At 39.1% G+C, this 27,180-nt stretch overlaps 2 protein-coding genes across 3 annotated transcripts in view; both read left to right on the plus strand.

The window, feature by feature from the left end:
* The window catches only part of LOC116513882 (arylacetamide deacetylase-like), a 68,791-nt gene that overhangs the window by 11,805 nt on the left and 29,806 nt on the right, over positions 1-27,180 (plus strand). Inside the window, exons 2-5 of one of the 2 annotated variants that reach the window (XM_032225168.1) lie at positions 1,466-1,688; positions 2,652-2,721; positions 3,699-3,870; positions 4,899-5,730. In XM_032225168.1, the coding sequence (XP_032081059.1) occupies positions 1,466-1,688; positions 2,652-2,721; positions 3,699-3,870; positions 4,899-5,507 (1,074 nt within the window). In that variant the 3' untranslated portion in view covers positions 5,508-5,730. Of the gene's footprint in view, positions 1-1,465; positions 1,689-2,651; positions 2,722-3,698; positions 3,871-4,898; positions 5,731-27,180 lie in introns of those variants that run through there. The other variant, XM_032225167.1, reaches the window with a different exon arrangement.
* Positions 15,052-24,704, plus strand: LOC116513887 (arylacetamide deacetylase-like). Its single transcript, XM_032225175.1, has 5 exons — positions 15,052-15,189; positions 19,936-20,158; positions 21,049-21,118; positions 22,118-22,289; positions 24,096-24,704. Exons 1-5 carry the CDS (start codon positions 15,052-15,054, stop codon positions 24,702-24,704), a joined length of 1,212 nt encoding a protein of 403 aa, XP_032081066.1.

Here is a 27,180-nt window from a genome sequence, read left to right on the forward strand (position 1 = left end):
TGGCCACTTGTCCATAAAGCAGTCCCAACTCAAATCGTTTTCAGCCAGAATTCCTAAGTGTGGAAACCTGACCTAAGCCAGGATTAGATAGATTTAGACAATATTCAAAATCCCACTTGTCCATGGAGGTCACGTCATAACCAATCACTCCCTCTTAATTCAGAGGGTTGTTGTGAGGATAACATAAGGAGGGACAAGGCGGAAACACCCCTAAGCCAGGATTAGTAAAACAGGTTTTACTATTATAATATTTTATTAGGAAAGGCAAATGGTAGCACCTAGTTAAAAATATTCTATATGCTTGGGGCAGCTGCGCTATTGGTGATTATCCCAGTGTTTAGTACTATAGTGTATACCTACCTTCTAAGGTCCAAAAGTCAGCTAAAGTTAAGGTGATAGATTTAGATAATATTCAAAATTCCACTTGTCAATGGAGGTCACATCATAACCAATCACTCACTCTTGAAACACCCCTGAATTAAAAATGTAATAACTCTTGGAGGTCCAAAGGTTTTGTGTGTACTTGTCAGCATTCCAAAGTATTAAATCAATTTTTACTATGGTCACAGATGAGCATTAAAAACAACAACAATAATAGTAAAAAATAAAAATATAGGCAGACAGAATAATATATTAGATTGGTGCTGGATTAACAGTGAACAATTTGCCTAATTTTACATACAGAATAGTAGAATTTGGCCACATTCAGAGAAACTACTTCATATTGATCTGATCACAGTAGTTGCAGATATTTTATTCGGTAAGGTGTTATAATTTGATTCCATGTAGAAGATGCTGTATAGCAGGATTTCAGCTATAGTTTCAATAGCCCCCTTTCCACAGGGGCAATCTCAGTTTAAATAGTATTCAGAATTCCTGTGTGGAAACCTCACCTAAACCAGGATTAGTAAAACAAGTTTTACTATTATAATATTTTATTAGGAAAGGCAAATGGTAGCACTTGGTTAACAATATCCTATCATAGGAATACTCAAAAATGTTAGCAATTTCTTTGACAAAGAATAGGGAAAGTGATGGCAAATCAGTATAATAGAGTAAATTATTAATCTTCTGTTGACCCCCTGTGGTCATTAGACCATGAATCACTGAACAGTTATATTTTTAATTCCTTCTCTATCCTATTAAATTTTGATATAATTACAATTTGTATAGTTAGCTTTTAACTTTTAACTTTGAATCCTTCTCTGTCTGAGGTCTTCCTTTCATATTTCATATTATTTACGTCTTTATTACTTTATTACCTCCCTGTTTTCTCTCCCTTTACAGAGTCTCTTGCTTGCTATTTCTAGTATCTGCAGGAACCTGAAATGATGGGCTCTGTAACCATGAATTTCTTTCAGAATGTCCTTGGAGTATCTCATGGAGATATCTCAAGGCAACAGATGCTGATATTTCTTCGAAGCAAAAAAAAAAAAAAAAAAGGCTGTTAACATTTGTTTTGCAGGCCACAATTGTGGAGAAGTTGGGTCTTGGACGCTATATAGATGTTATAAATCTGTACATGATGACTGGATATACAGCACCTACATCTGATGAAAAAGTTATTGTAACAGACACAGAATTTAGCCATATTCCAGTACGTCTTTACATTCCTACAAAGCAGTCAGATGTCTTGAAAAGAGCAGTGATTTTCATCCATGGAGGTGGATGGTGTTCAGCATCAGCAAGTAAGCATAAGTATTTTATTCCACTACTGTGGGTCTCAAATATAAATGTATCTATTTCTTCTGATGTCCCAGGGCTTTTATTGAAGTACGTATAACAGAGATATCAACCTTCTTGAGTTGGTGGTTAATTAATTAATTTTTTAAAACCATCCTGATGATTCTCACAAAATGAATCACATAGAAGGTACAAGATACACAATTGTCAAAAGGCAAATTGATGAGGTTGTGCCTCCTAACCTCTCCAGCTCTTGCCAGTTTATCTGCATGTTAGTTTCCCATTAGAAAAAACAAAAAATCCTACTTCTTTCAAATCAGATAGATCATTGAACTTCACAAAGATGAAGGAAGACATACCCAGGCACACTAAAACTGTACTTAATCAATAAAAAAGTATTCCTACTCCAATTTAAAGATGGGAATGTTCAAAACCCATTTTAAAAGATCTTCACATCCTGTTAACAACTTGCTTTTCTTCTTTGGTAGTCTTTCTTGGCAGCCTCATCGGGAGCCGTATCATTCCAAGGAATCCCTGAATGGTAGAGATTAGAGCAGTTTTTCCCTTCCTCAATAATGTTATGATGCTCCCAAAATTAATATCCACTCCCAGAAATCTTCAGCCAGTAGAATTTTGGGAACTGGCATCTACAAATCTTGAAGTTGCCAAGATTGGGAAACGTTAGATTAGCGATTCATGGAAAGTTTCCAGAAAGTCCCTCCCAAAAGAAACTGAAAACAGCTCATTAGAATTTGTAGGCTTAGGACTTCAAACTTCACATGAACACAAGGCAGGAACATTTCTGCTATTAATAAAATGAGCTTGATGTTTCTTAGCTTTCTATGGTAACATGCTAGGCTCACTCTTGTGGTAGTCTAAAGACCTTGTCCCATATTGTTTTTGACGCATGTACTGTGTATTGGTATTGCAAGAGTAATAAAACATGTTTTGCCACTTATTTTTCACAGGAATGAAAGCCTATGACCTCTTATCAAGATGGACATCAGAAAGACTAAATGCTGTTGTGGTGTCAGTCGAGTGAGAATTTGGTTTGAAGGAGACATTTTCATTCATTAATATTTTCCTAATCTTTTTCCGTAAATGAAAAATTAATTAATGATTATTAATAGCACATGCTGGCACATTGAAGCCATATATATTGTTATTGGTTGCTAAATTATACTTCCTTGCAGATACTGTGCTATAAGTATTATTTCGTATTTATAATGGATAGCTAATGTAGTTTTATATTTACTGTCTTTTATACTTTTTGCTAATTATAAACAAATAGAATATGATTGGAAGACGGTGTAATAATATTTAAATAAATAAACTGAAATGCACAAATCATTTCAAAATATAAAAATGTAAAGATTGTCAGTGATTTGTGGTAATCCAGACAAACTATTGTTTCTTATATGGAAACTACCCAACACTATTGGTAGTAACACTACCTTTATTGCAAAGTTATAATAACGGAATTTTTCTTTTTTTGCCCCGTTTCCTTTACTTTCAAAGGAACCAGCATGGTCCCTTCTGAGATGCTTTCCACAACCCAATTCCTTTTGTGACTGAGATGTCTCCTATCTCTTATCTGTGGTCTGTGGTTCTTCCTTGTCTTCCTTAAGGATATTTTCACAGATTACTACATCAGTCTTGCTTACCAGTTGCTTTAAAAATAGCTAATGGTATTTTTCAAAGTAAAAGATTATTATGTCTCAGATTATTCCATATAATTCATAGCTTCCATAAAGCATATCTTCCTATGAAGCTTAATTATTATATTGACAAAACAGACCATATTAGAATTAGTTGGTAAAATGGAAAAAAAATATTGATCATTTAGCACACAAGTAAGTCAGGAATTCAAAAAAATTAAGCAAATTCTATATAGAAGAAAATCATCTTTTAAAATCTAGTATCAATAGTGTAAATCGAGTGATAAATTAATTTTGTTTTACCAACAAAAGTAATTTATATATTTCTTTCATTGTGTTTTTAATTAATTCCAAAAGTTACAGACTAGCTCCAAAATATCGGTTCCCAGTTGCATTTGAAGATGTGTACTCAGTATCAAAATACTTTCTACAAAGCAGCATTCTGGAGAAATATAATGTAGACCCAAGCCGCATCGCCATTGCAGGAGACAGCGCAGGAGGTAACTTAGCTGCAGCTGTAACCCAGCAGGTAAGAATTACCCATTTGAGAGTAATGCATCCAAAATGGATTTATACATGTTACTGATCTCTGTTATCTGAAGCTCTCCTGATACTAGTTTAGTTACCTTGGGACTTTTCACAATGGATACCTAAGAATAGGAAGTCATAATTTTTAATTACCCTGAAAGATTCAGGATCTTCTAAGGAATCCAAAATGGAGAATCATAGAATTATGCATGCTAATTGAACCTAGAAGCCCTAGATTTTTAGTTTGCTGATTAGTCCAGAGCAAGAAGTGGCATGCAGGCCATCTACCATGTTTGCAATGAAGCCCAAGACGACAATTGATTCAGGAGGAAATTCACTAGATAGCTACTTGTCGATGATTATTTCATTGTGAAAAATGTAACTTCAGCCCCATTTCAAGAATAAAGCAAGCTCAATAACACTATCAAAGTAAATTTAACACCTACATGTCAGCTGTGAATGACAGAAGACAAAAACCCAAAAATTTATCAAGAGGAAATAATTTTGGGGGAATAAGAGGTCACTTTTTGGGACAAAGTTAGTATATTGAGTCGGACATGACCTGTACTTTACACGGAGAAGAATTTTAAATCTTCCCTCACTCTGCTCTTTTTCTCTATCCAGCCTATTTTGACTATAAAAATGAATTGGAAAAAAAATCAAATAATTCCTAAAGCATTTAAACTCTACAGAGTAATAATAAAGAATAGTTAAATTATAGCCATTGATGAATAAGGTTGGAACATACTGAAGTTTTCAAGATATCTTTTGGTAGCAAGTGTAATGAGATATCTTTCAGTATTTTATTTGCAATTTTCTTCAAAACTCATTAGTGCAGAAAATTGCCAGATAACAAATACTGTGAAAAACGTATCAGTTAAGGTTTTTCCCTTACAATTTTGAATAAAAGAGATAGAAAATGTATAAGCTTTGAAATTTTAATGGCTTACATTAAAAAATATGAAACATATTAAGTAGTCCATCTTTCATAGGAAAAAAATATTTCTAATAAATACTTTTCTTTTCTAGATTCTAGATGACCGGGACCTCAAAGCTAAATTCAAGATTCAAGCTTTATTGTACCCTGGTCTTCAGACTATTGATGCCGAATTGCCATCCTACCTGGATAATAAAAACATGCCATTTCTGTCTAAAGCAATACTAATCAGATTCCTCAGTGAATATTTTCCATCAGATGACTTTTTTTCCAAAGCTTTAGAGACCAACCAACATGTTCCTACAGAGCTCAACCATTTGTTTAAATTTGTAAACTGGAGTAAGTGGCTACCTGAAAGATTTAAAAAAGGTCACGTTTATACTAACCCATCACATAGAAATTCCAAAACTGGGCACAAATATCCAGGTGTACTGGATCCAAAGCTGGCACCACTTTTAGTTGAGGACATTAAGCTTCGGGGCTTACCACTTACATATGTCCTCACTTGTCAATATGATGTCTTGAGGGATGATGGAATCATTTATGTTTCCCGTCTTAGGGAAGCAGGAGTTGAGGTAACACATGAACACGTTGACAATTTTTTTCATGGTGTTGTATCATTTATTACAGGCCCTTTTGCCTTAAATATAGGACACAGAATTGCTAACAACTACATTGAGTGGCTAAATAAGAACCTGTGAAAACACACCTATACCACCTGAAGATGGTTGCTTTGGATTCATTCGGTTTTATTCAATTTATATTATTTGTTTCAGGGACATTATTCTTTTGGTGAATAAAGTTGACACTGCAAGTCTGCAGTTATTATACTTGATATAGAATCTCTTGTTTCCTGCTGTTTGAATAAGTATGAGAAGCTTGGTAGAATATGTGGGGGAGTTGTATAGCCATTAAATGATAATTTAAAATGAAAAATAAAGCTTCCTTTGACTATTTCATACGTGAATTTATAGACTTGAATCTTGATGTTATTTAGGATTGCTTTAAAAGTCATGATTCATTTCTATACATTTTTGGTACAAGTGAAATGTGTTCCAGTGGGATTTTTAAGGTAACTTGTTCCTTTTGGGAAGCAGCCAATATGAATATCCGGCTGCAGACTATTGTAAGTCTTGAGTAGGATTTCATGAATAAAACCTCTTGGTTTCTCTTGATTGGATTTTGCATGGATTGTGTCAAAGGAAATGGGTGTAATAGTGCCTATAAATTCATCTTTGATTCAGGTTGACTTGTTGATTCAGAAAAAAAAATGAATAAAATGTTCTATGAGATATATTATGCCACAAATGTATATATCCAAACTACTTCCTATAGTGAGCTTCTGAATTAGTTAGGTATATATGCTCCTGAGGAGGATTCCTTTGATTCAACTTATTTAATAAATCTCCAATTTTCCCTTTTTAGGAGAGACAATCCAAAAATGGTGCGACTGCATCTAGAGCACTGTAGGGAAATTAGATTATCTAGATCCATTTCAGACAGGTTTCTGACTTAGATATGTGTTAAAGATTCCTTTTTAAACCATATTCAATTAGATTGACCCAAACTGAAGAGTGATAAATAGAAGTGCTGGACTTTGGATGTGTAAGACAAATATGTGTGCTTCCTATTCTTCATGGTATCGATGTGAGAGTCCAAGATGGGGTTATTCTAGCCTGCTAGCTCATTAACTGAATTGAAAGTCTGAAGACACGCCTCCTTGGTAACGGTTCTCAGTCTTTCAATTTAGTCTCAGCTCACAAGACTGGTTTCTCTTGAGCTCCCAGCTCAGAATTTGAAAGATTTGTTGTAATATTATCTGGATTGTGGGTTTTTTTTGGCTTTGGTAAGGAAGACAGTACAAGGTACCTTCACTGCACTGTGAGTTTAGCACTGCGGGGGCTTCTGTGGGGATCCATTAGCCCAGTTTCTAGTGCTCCAAGGCTTCGCTCTATTTGAGCTCCAGACTTTCCCTCCTTAGTTATTACCAGAGGTAGCAGCTGAATATAGTTGTGGCAGATAAATCATTGCAGTTTCAATTTCAACCATAGGTCTATTGGGCTCTGGAGACAATGTGCACCGCATTTTTTAGGAATGTGGCAATGAAGCAGTCATTTAAAGCAAACTTTCTCTTTTGACAGCTCTACTCACTTTTCAAATTAGCAGTTTCGGCATTTTTTTTTTAACATAGGTGGCAGCGAGGCTTAGGAGTCCAGTGATAAATTTGACCATTTGCAGGCTCACCACTCCTGTAAAGTGTGACTCTAAGGGTTCCATTGACTTCCATTGTCCCAAAGGTTTCTCCCACCGCTTCATTTCAGGATGCAGACTGTTGCCTCAGAGTCCTGACAACAGCGGCGGCCATTTTGTTCACGTCGGCTAGACAGAACCATTTAAAATTGTATCAGCATCGTTTCTACTTTCCACAGGATTTATTGGAGTCTGAATAAACATGGGGAAAGGGTCATCTGGGCCAGCCCTGTGTTTTGTAATTGCCGCTGGCTTATAGGCTTTCAGGTCATCTGGGCCTAACCTGTATTGTGAATTGCCTCAGGAGCATTGTAGTGACAAAAACTGCCTCATTTTTGCTGAATTGCTGTCTGCCATCAGCATCATAACTTTGCCTGATTGCTGTTGACAGCTACACTTACCTTTATCTGGCTGACTGATTGGTAATGATCTGGCGGAGAACAGTACTGTTTCAGGCCCAGCCCAGACTGAGTCACCACCTCTGGGGTCTGAATATAATATCAGGGGCTTAGTAATGTTAGATCAACTAGCCTAGCAGTGACAGTGAAAATTAAGGCCAAGACTAGGGCTCAGAAGAAGGCTTCTCGAGCCGAGGAAAAAGTGGCCAAACAGAGACAGAAAACATTAGATCAGGAAATTACTCGGGCCAGCAAACAATTTGGTAGTCATAAGTGATCTAAACTTAAGATATCAGATGAATCTCTGTTAAGCGTAGTAACTGACAATGCTGGTCCTTCAAGATCTTTAGGATCCTGTCCTAAACCTAGAGCTTCATCACCTGAGACTCTTAGTGAGCAGGGAGAGAACATAGTGCTGGTTAGACCGGTTATCTCATCTACTTCACAAGATTCTGTTAGACCACAGGAGACAATATTTATTCCCACTGAAGCAGGGACCTCTCCAGTGGACCTGGCAGAGCAGGAGATGCCTGCCTGTTTCAGGAGATAGATTTCTCAGGCGATTAGGCAAGAGATGGCTGAATTCTGTCAAACTCAGGAGTCTGGGCCTCAGACTAGTCAAGATCTGCAGCAGGATAGCATGTACCATGTGGGGGGGGGGGGCATCCCACAGGTTACCAGAGACCATGGCTTGAACCATCTTCTCCTGGGCCTTCGGCTCAGAGTCAATCTCCTTTATCTGAAGAGAAAATTCTGGGGGAGGTGAGTTTTCTGAAGAACAGCCAGCCTTGCCAGTCTTTAAGGGCCTGTTTAATCCTTCTCTCTTTAAATTCCTGCTGTCGAAGGTGAAGACAACTGCCTGCCTATGGAAGGACTCAGCTGTTCCAGATTTTACCCAAGGTTTGTTGGTAGAGGACAACTTTATTTTCATGGAAAAAACGGCCTCAGCTGATAATATTTCCATACCAGGAATGTTCCTGGATGTGATTAAGAGACAGTGGACTGCTCTGGCTACCCTTTCTAGGCCCAGTACTTTTGAAAACTCTCTCTCTTCAATTGAATCTGACCTTTTGACTCTAGCACAGGTACCTAATTTGAATGCCCCAGTGGCTGCTTTGACTTTATCTTCTGTGCTGCCCCCCCCCCAAGGTATGCTGAGGATGCCTTGAAGGCTGAAAGGAGAACGGAGGAAATTGCTTTGCACAGACCCATCAGACTGATTGCTGGGCCATTCGGACCACTACTGCTGCTTCTTTTTTTACCAGGGTATCTTTGCATTGGCACCAGCAGCTTCAAGGCAGGATTCTAGCAGACAACATCCATGCACACCAGGACATTTCTAAGATAATGGCTGCTGCAGAGTTCACTGCAGACGCATCGCTGAATACAGCTAAGTTTGCGGCTAGAGCTATGGTTTCAAACGTTACGACCCATTGCATTCTCTGGCTGTATCATTGGTGTATGGATGCTATGCATAAGTGGAAGCTGGCATCTTCTCCTTTTGTGGGAGGACAACTTTTTGGTGATTATTTTGCACCCTTCCTGATTGAGACCAAGGATAAGATAAAGGTGTTTCCTTCTCAGGGCAGGAGGGCAGATATTCATCCCTCACTGTACTTTAGGCAGTCTTCCTTTTGACAGACTGGGATCTAATTTTACCTGCCAGCGACCATTTCTTGGACACTCTAATTACCAGTCTGATAGATCTGGATTTGGGAACGGGGCCAGAGGTAGACAGTAGTCACAGGGCAAGTGGCCCTTTTGTGGTGGGGGCAATAAGCCCTACAGAAGTCAGAAATGACTTGGAAGGTTCCTGTCCTATAGGGGGTCAGCTGGAATTCTCTTACAGAGGAGGGTAGATCACAACCAACACCTGGATCCTGGAGATTGTAAGATCAGGTCTCTCCCTGGAATTTCGGTCCCCTCCTCCGAGGTTCTTCCTCCACTGTATCTGGGGACCCAGAAAGAAGAGGACTCATGGAATCAGCAATCCAACATTTGTTGGATATTTGGGCCATTCAACTGGTTCTGCTAGAACAGTGGGGACAGGGATTCTATTCAATCCTCTGCCTAATACCGAAGGCCTCAGGAGGGTAGAGGGCAATTCTCAATCTTTTTTTTAAATAATTGTTATTTGTTTTTGAACAAGGACAAACAAACATAAAAATAAAAGTTTAAAAAAAAATCTTCCATTACAAATTGTAGAAAGTGTGTCAGTTGGTTACAGTATTTCCATGCATCTCTTCCATAATCATCACCTGCTTTTCAGGGCTAGCCATCAGGGCTTTCCACCAGCAGATCTCTGAGTACCGTGTCCTTCCTCCTAACAGACAATGTGGCAATGAAGGCTCACATCAATCACCAGGGAGGGATTTGATCGAAGTCCCTCATGACAGAATCCGAAACATTGTGCTGGTGGATGGAGACTCACCTGCTTTCGATCAGGGCAGAATACATTGCGGGGGTATCCAACATGCAGGTAGACTGGTTGAGCAGGGCCACAGTAGACAAGGCAGAGTGGCATCTGCATCACAATCTTTTTGTGGAACTGTCAGAACAATTTGGCAATCCCATCCTGGATCTCTTCACCTCTCCAATGAATTCTCACCTTTCCAGCTTCTTCTCGAGGTTTCCAGCTCTGGGACTGGTAGGAGTAGATGCTCTATGATGTTCATGGCCCAGAGATCTATTGTATGCCTTTACCCCACTGCCTCTGATCCTGGCTGTAGTCAGGGAGGTATTGAGGAAGAGGGCAAAGGTTTTGTTGGTGACTCCCCATTAGCCCAGACGACCATGGCTTGCTGATTTGGTCAGACTGTCAGTGGCCAGACTGTGGACAATTCCCCCAGAGAGTCAGGGACCCATTGCCCATCCAGACCCCCAGTGGTTATGCTTGACCGTATGGCAGTTGAGTGGAAATTGCTGAAAACAGAAAAGTTTTCTAATAAGGTCATAAGGACCATTCAGGAAGCTCTACCACCCACATTTACAATTGAACTTGGAAGGTATTTAGTACCTGGTGTCAGAAGGGGCAGGTAGATCCCACGTTGGCCTTGCGGGTGGATGTACTAGTCGTGGCCTTGGCCTCTCTTCTTAGTATAGGATGTTTTAGTTCTCTAGCTCTCCATCCTATGGTTAGAGCTTTTTTCAGGGGCGCCTCTAGCTTACGCCCCCCTATGGTACACCACTATCCCACCTGGGATTTGCCTAAGGTGTTCCAGGCCCTGACCATAGAAGCCTTTGAGCCCTTAAGAAGGCCAGTCTATGTCACCTCTCATGTAAGGTGGCATTCCTGGTGGCTATTATGCTAGAAAGATATCTGAATTGGCACATTGTCAGTGAGAAAGGATCTCTGTGTGTCTCATATTAACAAGGTGGTCCTCAGTGTGGACCCTGCCTTTATATCTAAGGTTAACTTCTTTTTTCACTGAGCACAGGAGTTAATACTGCCGGACTTCTGTCCTTGGTCTCAAGATACCTTGGAGAAGCAGTGGCATAAATTGGATATAAGGAGGGCATTCCACATTTACATCTCCAGGACCTCTTCCTTCAGGAAGACTGAGGCCCTGTTCGTATCCTTTCAGCTGTCAACTCTGGGCCATAGAGTGACATCTTCCATGGTGGGTCATTGGCTGAGGGCTTGTATTGCCATAGCCTATGAGAGCCAGGCCCTCCATGTGTACTGGGGGATCATCCTCCACTCTACAAGAAGTATGGCCACTATGGCTGCTTGGGCTATCAGTGGAGGGAAGTATGCAGTGCAGTACCCCAAGGCTCTGTTTTAGGCCCAGTACTCTTCAACATCTTCATCAATGATTTGGATAGGGGAATAAATGGGGAACTCATCAAATTTGCAGATGACACCAAGCTGGCAGGAATAGCCAACACTCCAGAAGATAGGCTTAAGATACAGAAGGATCTTGACAAACTTGAACATTGGGCACTATCCAATAAAATGAAATTCAATGGTGAAAAGAGTAAGGTTCTACATTTAGGCAACAAAAATGAAATGAACAGGTACAGTATAGGTGGTACCTTGCTTAATAGTAGTAACTGTGAGAGGGACTTTGGAGTCCTGGTGGACAACCATTTAAATATGAGCCAGCAGTGTGCAGCAGCTGCCAAAAAAGCCAATGCAGTTCTAGGCTGCATAAACAGAGGGATAGAATCAAGATCACATGAAGTGTTAATATCACTTTATAATGCCTTGGTAAGGCCACACTTGGAATACTGCATTCAGTTTTGGCTGCCATGATGTAGAAAAGATGTGGAGACTCTAGAAAAAGTGCAGAGAAGGGCAACAAAGAAGATTAGGGAACTGGAGACTAAAACATATGAAGAACGGTTGCAGGAACTTGGTATATCTAGTTTAATAGAAAGAATGACTAGAGTAGACATGATAGCAGTGTTCCAATATCTCAGGGGTTGCCACAAAGAAGAGGGAGTCAAACTATTCTCCAAGGCACCTGAGTTTAGAACAAGAAGCAATGGGTGGAAACTAATCAAGGAGAGAAGCAACTTAGAATTAAGGAGAAATTTCCTGATAGTTAGAACAATTAATCAGTGGAATTGCTTGCCTCCAGAAGTTGAGAATGCCCCAACACTGCAAGTCTTTAAGAGGATGTTGGATAGCCATTTGTCTGAAATGATATAGGGTTTCCTGCCTAGGAAGGGGGTTGGACTAGAAGACCTCCAAGGTCCCTTCCAACTCTGCTATTGTATTGTATTGATATGATTTTGCCTAGCTTTGCCTGCTGTTTCCTGTCTTTTAGGATGCTTGTGATCCTCTTACAAGTGTGTTCAGATACCTCTAGATGATTTAGTTTACTTAGAAGAATGTCCAATATTATGGTATTTAATGCTGAACTAAATTCTACAAAGAGGACTCTTGTGTAGGTCTTTGGGGATTCAAGGATGTAGTGCAAAACCATATTAACAGCATCATCTGTTGATTTATTTGCTTGGTATGCAAATTTCAGGGTGGGTCTAATAGCGGATCTGTGATGTCTTTCAAGTGGGACATCACTAGCCTTTCAAAGGTTTTCATAGCTACAGATGTTAGAGCAACTGGTCTGTAGTCATTGAGTTCCTTAATGGAGGGCTTCTTCGGCACTGGGATGATAGTGGAGCATTTGAAGGAAAAAGGAACATGACACATCTCTAGTGATTTGTTGAAGATTTGGGTGAAAATGGGGGCCAATTGATCAGCGCAGACTTTTAAGCAAGGAGTTATCTTATCTGGGCCTGATGCTTTTCCTGGCTGCTGTCTGTGAAATAGATCTTGGACTTCCTGTTCTGTGATCACCAGGGGTTGTGAAGCCAATGAGATGGGGTTAGTTGTAGGAGTTGTAGAAGATTTGGGTGTTGTTGGTATGTCTGGGATGGGAATTGTGGAGATAGGTGACTGTAGTTTCCTTTCAAACCTGCAGTAAAACAGGTTCAGGTCATCTGCCAGTTGTTGATTTCCTTCAGCCTGGGAAGGTGGTTTGCTGTAACCAATGATATTTTTAAGAGTTTTCCACTTGTTTACTGGTTCATTTGTTGAGAACTGATTCCTTAGCTTTTCAGAGTAGGTTTTTTTGCTTGTTAATACATTTCTGGCCTGATTGTACAGCATTCTATCACCTTTTCTGTAGGCTTCCTCTTTCGAACAACGTAGCTGCTTAAGTTTAGCTGTGAAGCAAGATTTGTTGTTACTGTATATTCACAAGTTCCTGTTTGGTTCACATAGGTCTTCACAAAGCTGACATATGATTTTACAATATCTGTGACTTCATCCAGGTCTGCAGAGATTTCTTCAAAAATATTCCAGTCAGTGCAGTCAAAGCAAGCCTCTAGCTTTAACTTTGCCTCCTAAGTCCAAGTCTTCACTGATTTAATTGTTGGTTTCATGGCTTTAAGTCTTTGTCTGTGGGTAGATACAAGGTTAATCATGCAAAGGACAGAATGTCGCACAGCTGCTCATGGTAAGGACCGATAAGCATCTTTTAGTGTTGTGTAGCAATGGTCTAAAGTATTCTTGCCTCTGTGGTAAGCATTGGCATGATGAAAATATTTTGAAAGCTCTTTCCTTAAGTTACCTTTGTTGAAATCAGCTAGAATAATGGCCAGTGAATATGGGTGTTTCACTTCAGCCTCTATAATCTGATCATTTAGAGCTCATAATGCCTCTTTACGCAAGCTTATGGAGGCACAAACACAGCAATTAGGAGAAATGAGGAAAACTCCCATGGACAATAAAAAGGTTTGCAGTTGATGAGTAAAACTCTAAGTTTTCATCACATAATTTATGTAAAAAAGATGTTGAGACTCTAGAAAAAGTGTAAAGGAGAGCAACCAGGATTGTAAGGGGACTGGAGACTAAAATATATGAAGAACTGTTACAGGAACTAGTCTAGTAAAGAGATGGACGAGGTGAGACATAATAACAGTGTTCCAATATTTGAGGGGCTGCCACAGAGAGGAGGGGGTCAAGCTATTTTCCAAAGCGCCTAAAGGCCAGACAAGGAATAATGGATGGAAACTGACCGAGGAGAGATTCAACCTAGAAAAAAGGAGGAACTTTTTGACAGGGAGAACAATCAACCAACGGAAGAGCTTGCCTTCCGAAGTTGTGGGGGCTTCATCACTTGAGACTTTCAAGAAGAGATTGGACTGCCATTTGTCAGAAATGGTGTAGGGTCTCCTGCTTGAGAGGGGGGTTGGACTAGATGACGTACAAGGTCCCTTCCAACTCTATAAATCTGTTAAAATCCGTACATTTGACAAAATGTATATCAATCACAAAAGGCACTTTGCTTGAATCAATGCATATACTATGCCAATATGTATTAACTTCCTTGCTTCTTGGGCGGAAGTCAACATGAATAAATATCCACACCAGCTAAAGAACTATTAGTGACGATTTCACATAACTTTGAATCATTATCATTATCATCATCATCATCATCATCATCAGTCCTCATCCATCCTCATCAATCATTATCATTATTCAACCAAAGTAAATTTGCTCTTAACTAGTCTTATTTAGCTAGCAGAATGCAGAGGATATCCTAAAACATATGTTAAATATATTTGAATAATATATTTTCCACACACACACACACACACACACACACACACACACACACACACACACACACACTGTATATAATTTATTAAAGGCAAGAGAAGTATGATGGCATCTTTATTTTATTAATCTGAATCATATTATTTTTCTATTGATTTATCTTCTGTAAATCCAGCAATTCTACTTCCTCTCCATCAATTATGCCACTTATAATTTCAGTTCTGCAATTCAAAGGTAATTTGCAAGGCAAAGTGAAGAAAGTGTGTTGCAATCCTTAAATATTTGAATATAGAAAAAAATTATCTGAAAAACTGCTTTTTAATAGTCAAGAACTGTCTAATCCTGTAATTTACAAAGCAAAATAGGTTCTATCAACTGAAAATTTGTGAATATTTAACAAAATGCCTCTGGCACTAATTTTACTATTGAGATCAAATGAAATGCTTGATCACCTGACTTGTCAGTATTGCAATCCTCCTGAGGTTAGACAGTAAAACCTAGAGTTGAATAAAGTTGACAGAGTAAAAGATGGGAGGAAAATTCTTCTGCCTTCTGGTAGCTTCAACTTTGGTAGCCTACTATATCTACCAGCCTTTACCAGAGAATGTGGAGGAACCCTGGAAGCTGATCATTTTGGATGCTAGCATTAGAAGCCTAAACCATGCAGTAAGTTGAGACATTTATTTCCCGTGCTTATGCCTGAGACTGCTTGAAGGTGAAAGTTGTGCTTTTAGGGAAATAAGATAATGCCAGGGAAAACAACAACCAAAAAATAAGAACACTAACAATCTGTAAAATGCCTTGGTCATGCTGAAGGCATATACTGAATATTATAGTTTATCCATAGAAAGAGCTATGGAATTTATGTATTTTTCTACACTTTCTCTGGATATAATCTTAAAAATATAATTAGGAGCAACCTCCTTTCTATATTTTAGAAACTTTTCCTTTTACAAAATATTTTCTTCCTGGACATTAGACTCTGAGCAGGATGCTTTTTCTATATTGGATATAATGTATATTTCAGTCACTCAAGAGAACCAGTTTGGTCCAGTGCTTAAGGCACTAAACTAGAAACCAGGAGAGTGAATTCTAGACCAACCTTAGGCATGAAAGCCAGCTGTGTGATCAATTCCTGCTGTAAATGGATCAAATCTTGGTTGATCAAAAAAAAAACCAGACACTGCACTTGAGAGAAAATGCTAGGGGGAAAAAGAAAGAAAGAAAGAAAGAAAGAAAGAAAGAAAGAAAGAAAGATACTTCTTACCTTCTGTATCTGTCTGCTGAACTGAGTAAATTCTTGCACTCTTTTTTTCTCACTGTCTCATTATTTCCAGATTGTAATACTTAACTAGTAATGCAGGTAATGTAGTTTGTCTGTTTACTTTATTTTGTGCCTGCATTCAGAAAGGGAAATCTTTAATTGCATTTTATTGGCCTCCACAAGTTGTCCCAGATAGGGAAATCTTAGAGTAAATACTCATTGTTTAATATACATTGTTTCTGCATTTTAGCTGTTCACATCCACCCAGTGCACTGAAATGGATTAGTCTTTTTGCATGCTGCTGCATGAGCAGCCTTCTGTGTTTCTGTTGAGGTGTACAAACATTTTGGCTGGGATTGAATCTGGGGCATATCAGTTTTCATCTGCCTGTGCTGCCCCGGTTCAGGTTAACTGGTAGTCACCATGGACGCTCCGCACCAATGTTCCCTCTAAGCTGCGTGGCTGTGTGGCTGTGTGGCTGCGCCGCCATGCACATGGAAAGTAAACATCACATAGCAGTTTTCAACTGCCACACAGTGTCGTTTGCCGGTCACGGAATGCAGTCTGCAGAGCGGCCGCACAATCGTGATTGAAACCCCTTCAGCTAAACAGGAGTCTTGAGGTGCAGCATGGCAGCAAAGTGACTGGGTTGAGGAAGTGAGGTAGCTCGGGCTTCCTGGAGCAATTATTTAGAGATAACATTGCCCACAGCTGCCTTCACACAAGTTTAAGAAGGCTAAATTCGCCACATTAGGGGGGAGGGAGTGATTGGCCAATACTCGCTGAAAGAAAGTTTCATCTCTTTCTGACCCACTTGCATAATTCGGCCTCTGAGATAAACGTATTGTGTGAAAGCAGCCGGCTTCCCTTCCTCTCCAGCATCCGTGCCTCGATTAACACATAAAAGCCCACAAAAGGTGGGGGTGGGGGCTGGTCATGAACCCAGAACGAGCCAAGGAAGCTGAGCATCCTCAAGAGAAACGGCAGCAGTGAGCCTCCTGCCTTTGCTTTCTACCTCTCCACAACGAGGTAGAAAGTGAAGGCAGAAGGCTCACTGCCGCCGTTTCTCTTGAGGCTACCCACCTGAGGCTTGCATTGGCCAATCCAGGGCGGCACAGCAGCGATCCTAAACTCCCACCTAGAGTGTGCGCGCCACAGAATCCAAATGCAGGAAGCAGGGTCTGTTTCCTCGTGCATCTCTCTCTTTCAGAGAAAATCTTCCTTGTTCTACCTCTCCTGGCTGTAATCTCAGCTATCTTTGAGTCTCCAGCCGGTCAAGTGACATCACATGATGTTTGATAACTCATTGGGATTTTCAAAGTCATTGAGAATATTTTTGCTTTGAGCTAATTAAACTTCCTATCTGTCAGTTTATCTCTGCAATTTTGCTGGATATTTTGGGTCACTAGTTACTATCACTAGTTATATGCAGAATTGTTTCCCAGAGTTCAATAGTAGTAGGTTACTGAAACCAGCTGTATAGAGAGGAACAAATTGGCACAATTTTTTAAACAATCAGCAAGCATTGTTGAACAGAATGTCAATAAATCCCTGAGTTTACAAATTAATGATAGAAGAAAACTGTTAGATGTGAATGAGACTTTATGCATGGGGATTTTAATCATTTTACTTATTTAAAATAGCAAATTGCATATAATACATTAAAATGAAGTATAGCAAGTGAAATTCATTAAAATGTATTTGAAAAGATAATTTTAGTGAGTTTGCTTTTGAACAAATATTTCTAAATTTATTCGTTTACAATTTTATTCATTTTAATATTTTACTAGTTTGATTTGATATAACACTGATTTTGTCGTTGTCTTGAGTGACATCTGTGAAAAAAATTCAGGTGCTCAGGCATGAAAATGTGCTGCTCAAACACTATACTTTTCCGCCCAAACTGAAAAAAAATTAGAGGGAACATTGCTCTGCACATACTGGTTCTGAACCAATAGCAAAACATAAGAGGATTTCATGCCTGCTTTGGGTGCTTGCAAAGGGAAAGAAAACAAATACCCAGCCCTTTTCAGCAAGTGATTTGATTTGAGCCAAGTTTATTCTACCTGTTTGACAAGTGCAATTTATAGAGTAATGTTATGTGTAGTCCAATAACAAAGTCCCATAGGAATAATAACCTCCCCTTGTTCCTATCCAGAGTACTCTTTGCCTTATCTATTAGTAGCAGATATAGTATTAGTAAATCATTAGTTCTGCAGGGCTTCTTCCATCTTTTCATAATCTTTCTTGAGAGTTCACTTCTGCTTTATCCAACTACAAAACCTTTTTCTACATTTGTGCTTTTTTTCTGACTAGGTCAGTGCTTTTAAAGTACAGTTGAAGCCATTTTACTAGGCCAGGGATCTGCAAACTTAAAAACTCCAAGAGCAATTTGGACCCATTTCCCACAGAAAACACTGACATCACTCACCCTCATCGAGTCACATGACTCCCTAGCCATGCCTACCCAACAGGCTATTATGACAGAAAACTGGTTGTTAAAAAATACTGGGAACCACACAACCTTTTTGACATCTCTCTCTCTCTCTCTCCCTCCCTCTTCTCTGCTCTCCCACTCCCTCTCTCCCCCTCTCTCTTTCTCTCTCTTCCCTCTCTCTACCCCTCTCTCTGTATTTATCTCTCCTTCCCTCCCTCTCCCTTTCTCTCTCTCTCCCCTCCCTCTATGTATCTCTCTCTCTCTCTTCCCTCTCTCCCCGCCTCTCTGTATATATGTCTCTGTATCTCTATGACTTTCTCTTGCTCCCCCTCTCTCTACTCCTCTCTCTTCCCTCTCTCTATTTCTCTATGTGTTTTTCCAGGGGTGGGTTAAAGCAGCCACTACAGCTTCTTTGCTCATGGCCATGAGATGCATGTTTGATGCACACTTGATGCACACTTGATGCACACCATACAATAAAAATTACTCTGCACATGGACACTTTTCAATCAAACCCGCTGGGGGCACTTATCTGCTGAAGAAGTTAAGATGCTCAGGGCAGTTGGAAAAGTGTGGGGTGTAATTCTCCAGCACCTTCTCTCTGGCTGGTGCTTCTTCTGGCCCTTGTTAGTGCTGAGTGTCTCACTTGGGGAGATATCACCCTGAGACCCTGAGATACTGGGCCCACCCAACTGTGACCAATGCTGGCCTCACTAATATGACAGCTGGTGGAGTTGGAATAGGATCCAGGAGGGGATGACAGAAAAGGGGCTTCAGCTTTAAACCTTACATGGGACTTTCACCATCTAGAGGACACTTTTCAATCAAAGCCGCTGGGGCACCTATCTTCTGAAGAAGTAAAGATGCTCATGGCAGTTGGAAAAGGGGGCCTGATCCATCAAACTTTACAAACCCACCCTGGGGGACTGGCTGAGAGAGTGAGAGTACCCTTGCCAAAAACACTCACCCGTCAGCTGATCAGCCCATGTGCCCCATGCACCTTTGCTGCACTTTGGCTGAGCCCAGCCCCCACTTAAGGAGGGTCTTCCCACTAATGCTCCCCCTTCTGGCCCACCAGAGCCAGCCAGGGGATTGTGATAGGAGAAGAAGGACCATCTTTGGGGAAGCCTCTGCCGCAGCTTGTGCTCATTCCTTATTCCTCAGCGAGGGCGGATTTCCAAAAGTTGCCAAGAAGAAAGAAAAGGAGCAGCGAAGAACCCCAAGGACAGCTTGCTCGGTTGGCCCAGTCACGGCTTTCTGAGAGAGAACGATGAGAGAGAGAGAGAAAACACAGAGAGAGAGAGAAGAGAGAGAGAGAGAGAGAAGGGGGAGAAGAGAGATAGAGAGGGAGAGGGGGAAAGAGAGACATAGAGGGACATAGAAAGAGGGGAAGATAGAGAGGGAGAGAAAGAGACAGTGGTGGGTTCCTACCAGTTTGGACCAGTTTGGCTGAACCAGTAGTAGTTTGGCATCCTGGGTCACTGGAACTGGCAGTGATCCAGGCCTGCCATTTCCCCAAACTGGTTCTCCTGGCAGTGCCTATGGCAGTGCCATCTTGTTTTTTGCTTCTGCAGGTACCTGAAATGATGGGGTCTGTAACCATGAATTCCATTCAGAATGTCCTTGGAGTATCTCATGGAGTATCTCCAAGGCAACAGATGCTGGTATTTCTTTCAAGCAAAAAAAAAGGATGTTAACATTTGTTTTGCAGGCCACAATTGTGGAGAAGTTGGGTCTTGGACGCTATATGGATGTTATGAATCTGTACACGAGGATTGAATATACAGCACCGACATCTGATGAAAATGTTATTGTAACAGACACAGAATTTAGCCATGTTCCAGTACGTCTTTACATTCCTACAAAGCAGTCAGATGTCTTGAAAAGAGCAGTGATTTTCATCCATGGAGGTGGATGGTGTACAGGATCAGCAAGTAAGCATAAGTATTTTATTCCACTAGAGTGGGTCTCAAATATATAAATGTATCTATTTTTTCTGACATCACAGGGCTTTCATTGAGGTATAATAGAGATATCAACCTTCTTGAGTTGCTGGCTAATTGATTGGTTTTTTAAAACCATCCTGATGATTCTCACAAAATGAATCACATAGAAGGTACAAGATTCGCAATTGTCAAAAGGTAAATTGATGAGGTTGCACCTTCCAACCTCTCTAACTCTTGCCAGTTTATCTGTTTGCCAATTTTAATTTACAATGTAATCTGAGCAGTAGGGGAAAATGAAGTAGTAAGTTGCTTTTATCCCATTATTTTCATTGGGACTGTTCAAAACCCATTTTAAAAGATCTTCACACCCTGTTGACTACTTGCTTCTCTTCTTTGGTAGTCTTTCTTGGCAGCCTCATCCGGAGCCGTATCATTTCAAGAGATCACTGAATGGTAGAGATTAGAGCAGTTTATCCCTGCCTCAATAATTTTATGATGCTCCCAACATTAATTTCCATTCCCAGAATTCCCCAGCCAGTAGAATTTTGGGAACTGGCACCTACAAATCTTGAAGTTGCCAACATTGGGGAACATTGGATTAGAGATTCATGGAAAGTTTCCAGAAAGTCCCTCCTAAAAGAAACCAAAAACAGCTCATTAGAATTTGTAGGCTTAGGACTTCAAACCTCACATGAACACGAGGCAGAAACAATTCTGCCATTCATAAAATGAACTTAATGTTTCTTAGTTTCTATGGTAACATTCTACTCTCACTCTTGTGGTAGTCTAAAGACTTGTCCCATATTGTTTTTGACCCATGCACTGTGTATTGGTGTTGCAAGAATAATATAACATGTTTTGCCACTTATTTTTCACAGGCATGAAAGCCTATGACCTCTTATCAAGATGGACATCAGAAAGACTAAATGCTGTTGTGGTGTCTGTCAAGTAAGAATGGTGTTTGAAGGAGACATTTTCGTTCATTAATCTTTTCCTAATCTTTTTCCATAAACAAAAAATTAATTAATTAATAGCAATAGCACAAACTGGAACATTGAAGCCATATATATTGTTATTGGTTGCTAAGTTATACTTCCTTGCATATACTGTGCTATAAGTATTATTTCATATTTATAATGGATAGCTAATATAGTTTTAAATTTATTGTCTTTTATACTTTTTGCTAATTGTAAACAAATATAATATGATTGGAACACGGTATAATAATATTTAAATACATAAAATGAAATGCACAAATCATTTCAAAAAACTAAAATCTTCATTTCAAAATATAACAATGTAGAGATTGTCAACCTTTTGTGGTAATCCAGACAAACTATTGTATCTTGTATGGAAACTACTCAACACTATGGATGGTAATGCTACCTTTATTGCAACGTTATAATAACAGAATTTTGCTTTTTTCGCCTTTTCCTTTACTTTCTAAGGAAGCAGCATGGTCCCTTCTGAGATGCTTTCCACACCCAATTCCTTTTGTGGACTGGGATGTTTCCTATCTCTTATCTGTGGTTTGTGGTTCTTCCTTCTCTTCCTTAAGGATATTTCCACAGATTATTACATCAGTCTTGCTTATCAGCTGCTTTAAAAAAAGCTAATGGTATTTTCCAAAGTTAAAGATTATTCTGTCTCAGATTATTCCACATAACTTATAGCTTCCATAAAGCATATACTCCAATGAAGCATAATTATTCTATTGACTAAATAGACCAGAATAGAATTAGTCGATAAAAGGAAAATAAATTTTGTTGATAATTTAGCACACAAGTAAGTCATGAATTCAAAAAAATTAAGCAAATTCTATATTGAAGAAAATCATCTTTTAAAATCTAATATCAATAGTGTAAATCTAGCGATACATTAATTTTGTTTTAGCAACACAAGGAATTTATATATTTCTTTCATTGTGTTTTTAATTAATTCCAAAAGTTACAGACTAGCGCCAAAATATCGATTCCCCATTGCATTTGAAGATGTGTACTCAGTATCAAAATACTTTCTACAAAACAGCATTCTGGAGAAATATAATGTAGACCCAAGTCGCATTGCCATTGCAGGAGACAGCGCAGGAGGTGGCTTAGCTGCAGCTGTAACCCAGCAGGTAAGAATTACCCATTTGAAAGTAATAAATCTAAAATGGGTTTATACATGTTACTGATCTCTGTTATCTCAAATCCTGCTAGTTTATTTACCTTGGGGCTTTTCACACTATATACCTAAGAGTAGGAAGTCATAATTTTTAATTACCCTGAAAGATTCAGGTTCTTCTAAGGAGTTTAAAATGGAAGATCATAGAATTATGTCTGTTAATTGGACCCCGACTGTCTGAAATTATCATGTAACCAAATACCTGCAGCAATTAACAATCAGGGCAACTGCTGGGACTTTTCACATTAGAGGTGTAATACTAGGTTTCTACCATTTTAAAAGAAAGTCCTAGATTTTTAGTTTGTTGATTTGCCCAGACCAAGAAGTGGCATGCAGGCTACCTACCATGCAACAAAGCCCAAGAAGACAACTGATTCAGGAGGAAATGCACTAGATAGCACCTTGTCAATGGTTATTTCATTGTGAAAAATGTAACTTCAGTCCCATTTCAAGAATACGCAAGCTCAACAGCACAATCAAAGTAAATTTAACACATTCATGTGAGCTGTAAATAACATAAGACAAACAAACAATTCTGATTCTTACTTTTTATTTCATATATTTGCATATTCATGAATTTTCTGAGAGGGGAAAAGGAGAAATTGCTATGTGTTGTTCTTTTACGTACCTTAATATAAAGTGATTGAGGGAGGTTGTCTCCAGGAAATTGCAATCTGGGCTTCTCTCCAGTCTTAAATCTCAAGAGAAGTACAGATAGTCCTCAACTTATGACCACAATTGAGCCCAACATTTCTGTTGCTAAACGAAGCAATTGTTAAATGAGTTTTGCCCCATTTTATGACTTTTCTTGCCACAGTTGTTAAGTGTTAAGTGAATCACCTAAGTTAGTAACATAGTTGTTAAGTGAAACTGACTTCCCAATTGTCAAAAGGTTGCAAAAAGTGATCACATTATCTTGACACAAAAGTTATATGTGTAAAAAACAGTCATAAATTATTTTTTTCAGGGCCATAGTAACTTTGAGCAGTCACTAAACAAGCTGTTGTAAGTTGAGGACTACCTGTATACTTTCCCATGGAGCATTTTCACATTAGGAACCAATTTTGTTGTATTTAAGTACAATGACAATAAAGATTATACTTAATTATAGCGTCCTAAATATAAGTGAAAGATGTAACTTCACTTCCATTGCAAGAATAAAGGAAGCTCAACAACACTATCAAAGTAAATTTAACATTTATATGAGTGGTGAATGACATACGGCAAACAAACAAAAATTTATCAAGAAAAAATAATTTTGGGGGAATAAGAGGTCACTTTTTGGGACAAAGTTAGTATATTGAGTCGGACATGACCTGTACTTTACAAGGAGAAGAATTTTAAATTATCCCTCACTCTGCTCTTTTTCCCTATCCAGCCTATTTTGATTATGAAAATGAATTGAAAAAAAATCAAATAATTCCTAAAGCATTTAAACTCCACAGAGTAATGATAAAGAATAGTTATATTATAGTCATTGATGCATAAGATTGGAACATACTGAAGTTTTCAATATATCCTTTAGTTAGCAAATATAATAATATATCTTTTTGTATTTTATTTGTATTTTTCTTCAAAAGCCATTAGTGTAGAAAATTCCCAGATTACAAATACTTTGAAAAACATATCAGTTAAGGTTTTTCCCTTACAATTTTGAATAAAAAAGATAGAAAATGGCTTACATTATGAAATATGAAACATATTAAATAATCCATCTTTCATAGGAAAAATATTTCTAATAAATACTTTCCTTTTCTAGATTCTAGATGACCCTGACGTCAAGACTAAATTCAGGATTCAAGCTTTATTGTACCCTGGTCTTCAAACTATTGATCCCGAATTGCCATCCCTTCAGGATAATAAAAACATGCCAATTCTGCCTAAAACATTCGTAATCAAATTCCTCAGTGAATATTTTCCATCAGATGACTTTTTTTCCAAAGCTTTAGAGACCAACCAACATGTTCCTACAGAGCTCAACCATTTGTTTAAATTTGTAAACTGGAGTAAGTGGCTACCTGAAAGATTTAAAAAAGGTCACGTTTATACTGACCCATCACATAGAAATTCCAAAACTGGACACAAATATCCAGGTTTACTGGATCCAAGGCTGGCACCACTTTTAGTTGAGGACATTAAGCTTCGGAGCTTACCACTTACATATGTCCTCACTTGTCAATATGATGTCTTGAGGGATGATGGAATCATGTATGTTTCCCGTCTTAGGGAAACAGGAGTTGAGGTAGCACATGAACATGTTGACAATGCTTTTCATGGTGTTCTATCATTTATTACAAGTCCTCTTGCTCTAAATATAGCACAAAGAATGGCTAACAACTACATCGAGTGGCTAAATAAGAACCTGTGAAAATACACCTATACCACCTGAAGATGATTGATCTGGATTCATTCGGTTTCATTCAATTTATATTATTTGTTTCAGGGACATTATCCTTTTGGTCAATAAATTTGACACTGTAATTCTGCAGTTATTATACTTGATGTAGAATCTCCTGTTTCCTGCTGTTTGAAAAAGTGTGAGAAGCTTGGTAGAATATGTGGGGGACTTGTATAACCATTAAATGATTAATAATTTAAAATGAAAAATAAAGCTTCTGTTGACCATTTCATATGTGAAATTATAGACTTGGATCTTGATGTTATTTAGGATTGCTTTAAAAGTCATGATTCATTTCTATACTCTTTTGGAACCAGTCAAATGTGTTCCAGTAGGTTTTCTAAGGTAACTTGTTCCGTTTGGGAAACAACCAGTGTGAATATCTGGCTGCAGACCATTGTAAGTTCTTCAGTAGCAGTTCATGAATAAAACCTCTTGGTTTCTCTTGATTGGATTTTGCATGGATTGTGTCAAAGGAAATGGGTGTAATAGTGCCTATAAATTCATCTTTGATTCAGGTTGACTTGTTGATTCAGAAAAAAATGAATAAAATGTTCTATGAGATATATTATGCTACAAATGTACAAACTACTCCAATGCTACTTCCCATGGTGAGCTGCTGGATTAGTTAGGTAGATATACTCCTGAGGAGTATTCCTTAGAGCCAGCTTATTTAATCAGTTTCCAATTTTCTCTTTTTAGGAGAGACAATCCAAAAATGGTGGGGCTGCAACTAGAGCACTGTAGAGGAACTAGATTATATAGATCCATTTCAGCCAGGTTTCTAACTTGGGTATGAGTTAAAGATTCTTTTTAAAACCATATTCAATTAGATTGACCCAAACTCAAGGGAGATAAAAAGAAGTGCTAGACTTTGGATGTGTGAGACAAATATATGTGTACTTCCTATTCTCCATGGTATTGACGAGAGAGTCCAAAATGGGGTTATTCTAGCCTGCTAGCTCATTAAATGAATTGAAAGTGTGAAGACATGCCTCCTGGGTAATGGTCCTCAGTCTTTCAATTCAGTTTCAGCTCGCAAGACTAGTTTCTCTTGAGCTCCCAGCTCAGTGGTTGAAAGATTTGTTCTAATATTATCTGGATTGTGGGGTTTTGGGGGGTTCAGTAAGGAAGACAATACAAGGCGCCTTCATCGCATTTTTAGTTTACTACCACAGACTCTTCTGCGGGGCTCCATTAGCCCAGTTTCTAGTGCGCCAAGGCTTCCTGCCCTTTGAGGTCCGGACTTTGCCTCCTTAATGATTACCAGAGGTGGGAGCTGATTATAGCTGCGGCAGATGAACCATCGTGGTTTCAATTTCAACCGCAGGTCCATTGGGCTCTGGAGACAGTCTGCACTGCTTTTTTAGGAGTACAGCAGTGAGGCAGTAATTAAAGCAACTTTCTCTTTTGACAGCTCTACTCGCTTTTCAAATTGGCAGTTTCGGCATTTTTTAGCATAGGTGATGGCGAGGCTAATGACAAATGTGGCCATTCACAGGCTCACTGCTCCTGTAAAGCGTGAGTCTGAAAGCTCCATGGACAGCCACTGTCCCAATGGTTTTTCCCGCCTCTTCATTTTGGTGTACAGATGGTTGCCTCAGAGTCCTGAAAACAGCTGTGGCAATTTTGTTTTCCTCTGCCAGCCATTTTGTTCACGTCAGCTGGACAGAACAATTTAAAATTGTATTGGCACCATTTCTGCTTTCCAGAAAGACTAAAACTGCCTCATTTTTGCTGAATTGTTGACTGCCATCAGCATCATAACTTTGCCTGATTGCTGTTGACAACTGCATGTACCTTTATCTGGCTGACTGATTGGTAATGATATGGTGGAGAACAGTACTGTATATTCCTATACATCCAAGGCACAGACAGTATCTAAGATTTGGTTACAAAGGCTGACATTTTGAATATGCAGCTCTTTCATTCAGTCTTGCTTTGGCCCCAAGGACCTTCACCAAAGTTCTAACAGCTTTGGCTGCTTACCTTTGGACATTGCCCATCTGAATCCAGTGTTACCTAGAGTACTTACTGATTCAGACATTGTCCCACCAGCAGGTGGAAAGGGACCTTCATACCAACATTCATGTTCTGAGAGACCATGGGTTTGTTTAATTTTTTTCTGGACAAATGTCATCTAGTCCCCTCTACAAGACTGGTGGACTTAGAGGAATTTATAGACATTCTTACTGGACATGTTTTTCTTTCCCAAGAGTGACAGGACAGAGTGGCATCTGCATTCCATTCTGTTTGTGGAACAGTCAGAATGGTTCAGCCATCCCATCTTGGATATCTTAGCCTCTCCAATGAACTCTCACCTTGCCAGGTTCTGCTCAAGGTTTCCAGCTCTGGGAGGGCAGAGGCTCCTCATTGGCCCAGACGACCATGGTTCTCCAATTTGGTCAGACTGTTGGTGGCCAGACCATGGACAATTCCCCCAGAG

The sequence above is a fragment of the Thamnophis elegans genome, chromosome 10, assembly GCF_009769535.1.
Source record: "Thamnophis elegans isolate rThaEle1 chromosome 10, rThaEle1.pri, whole genome shotgun sequence".
NCBI classification, from domain to species: Eukaryota; Metazoa; Chordata; class Lepidosauria; order Squamata; family Colubridae; genus Thamnophis; species Thamnophis elegans.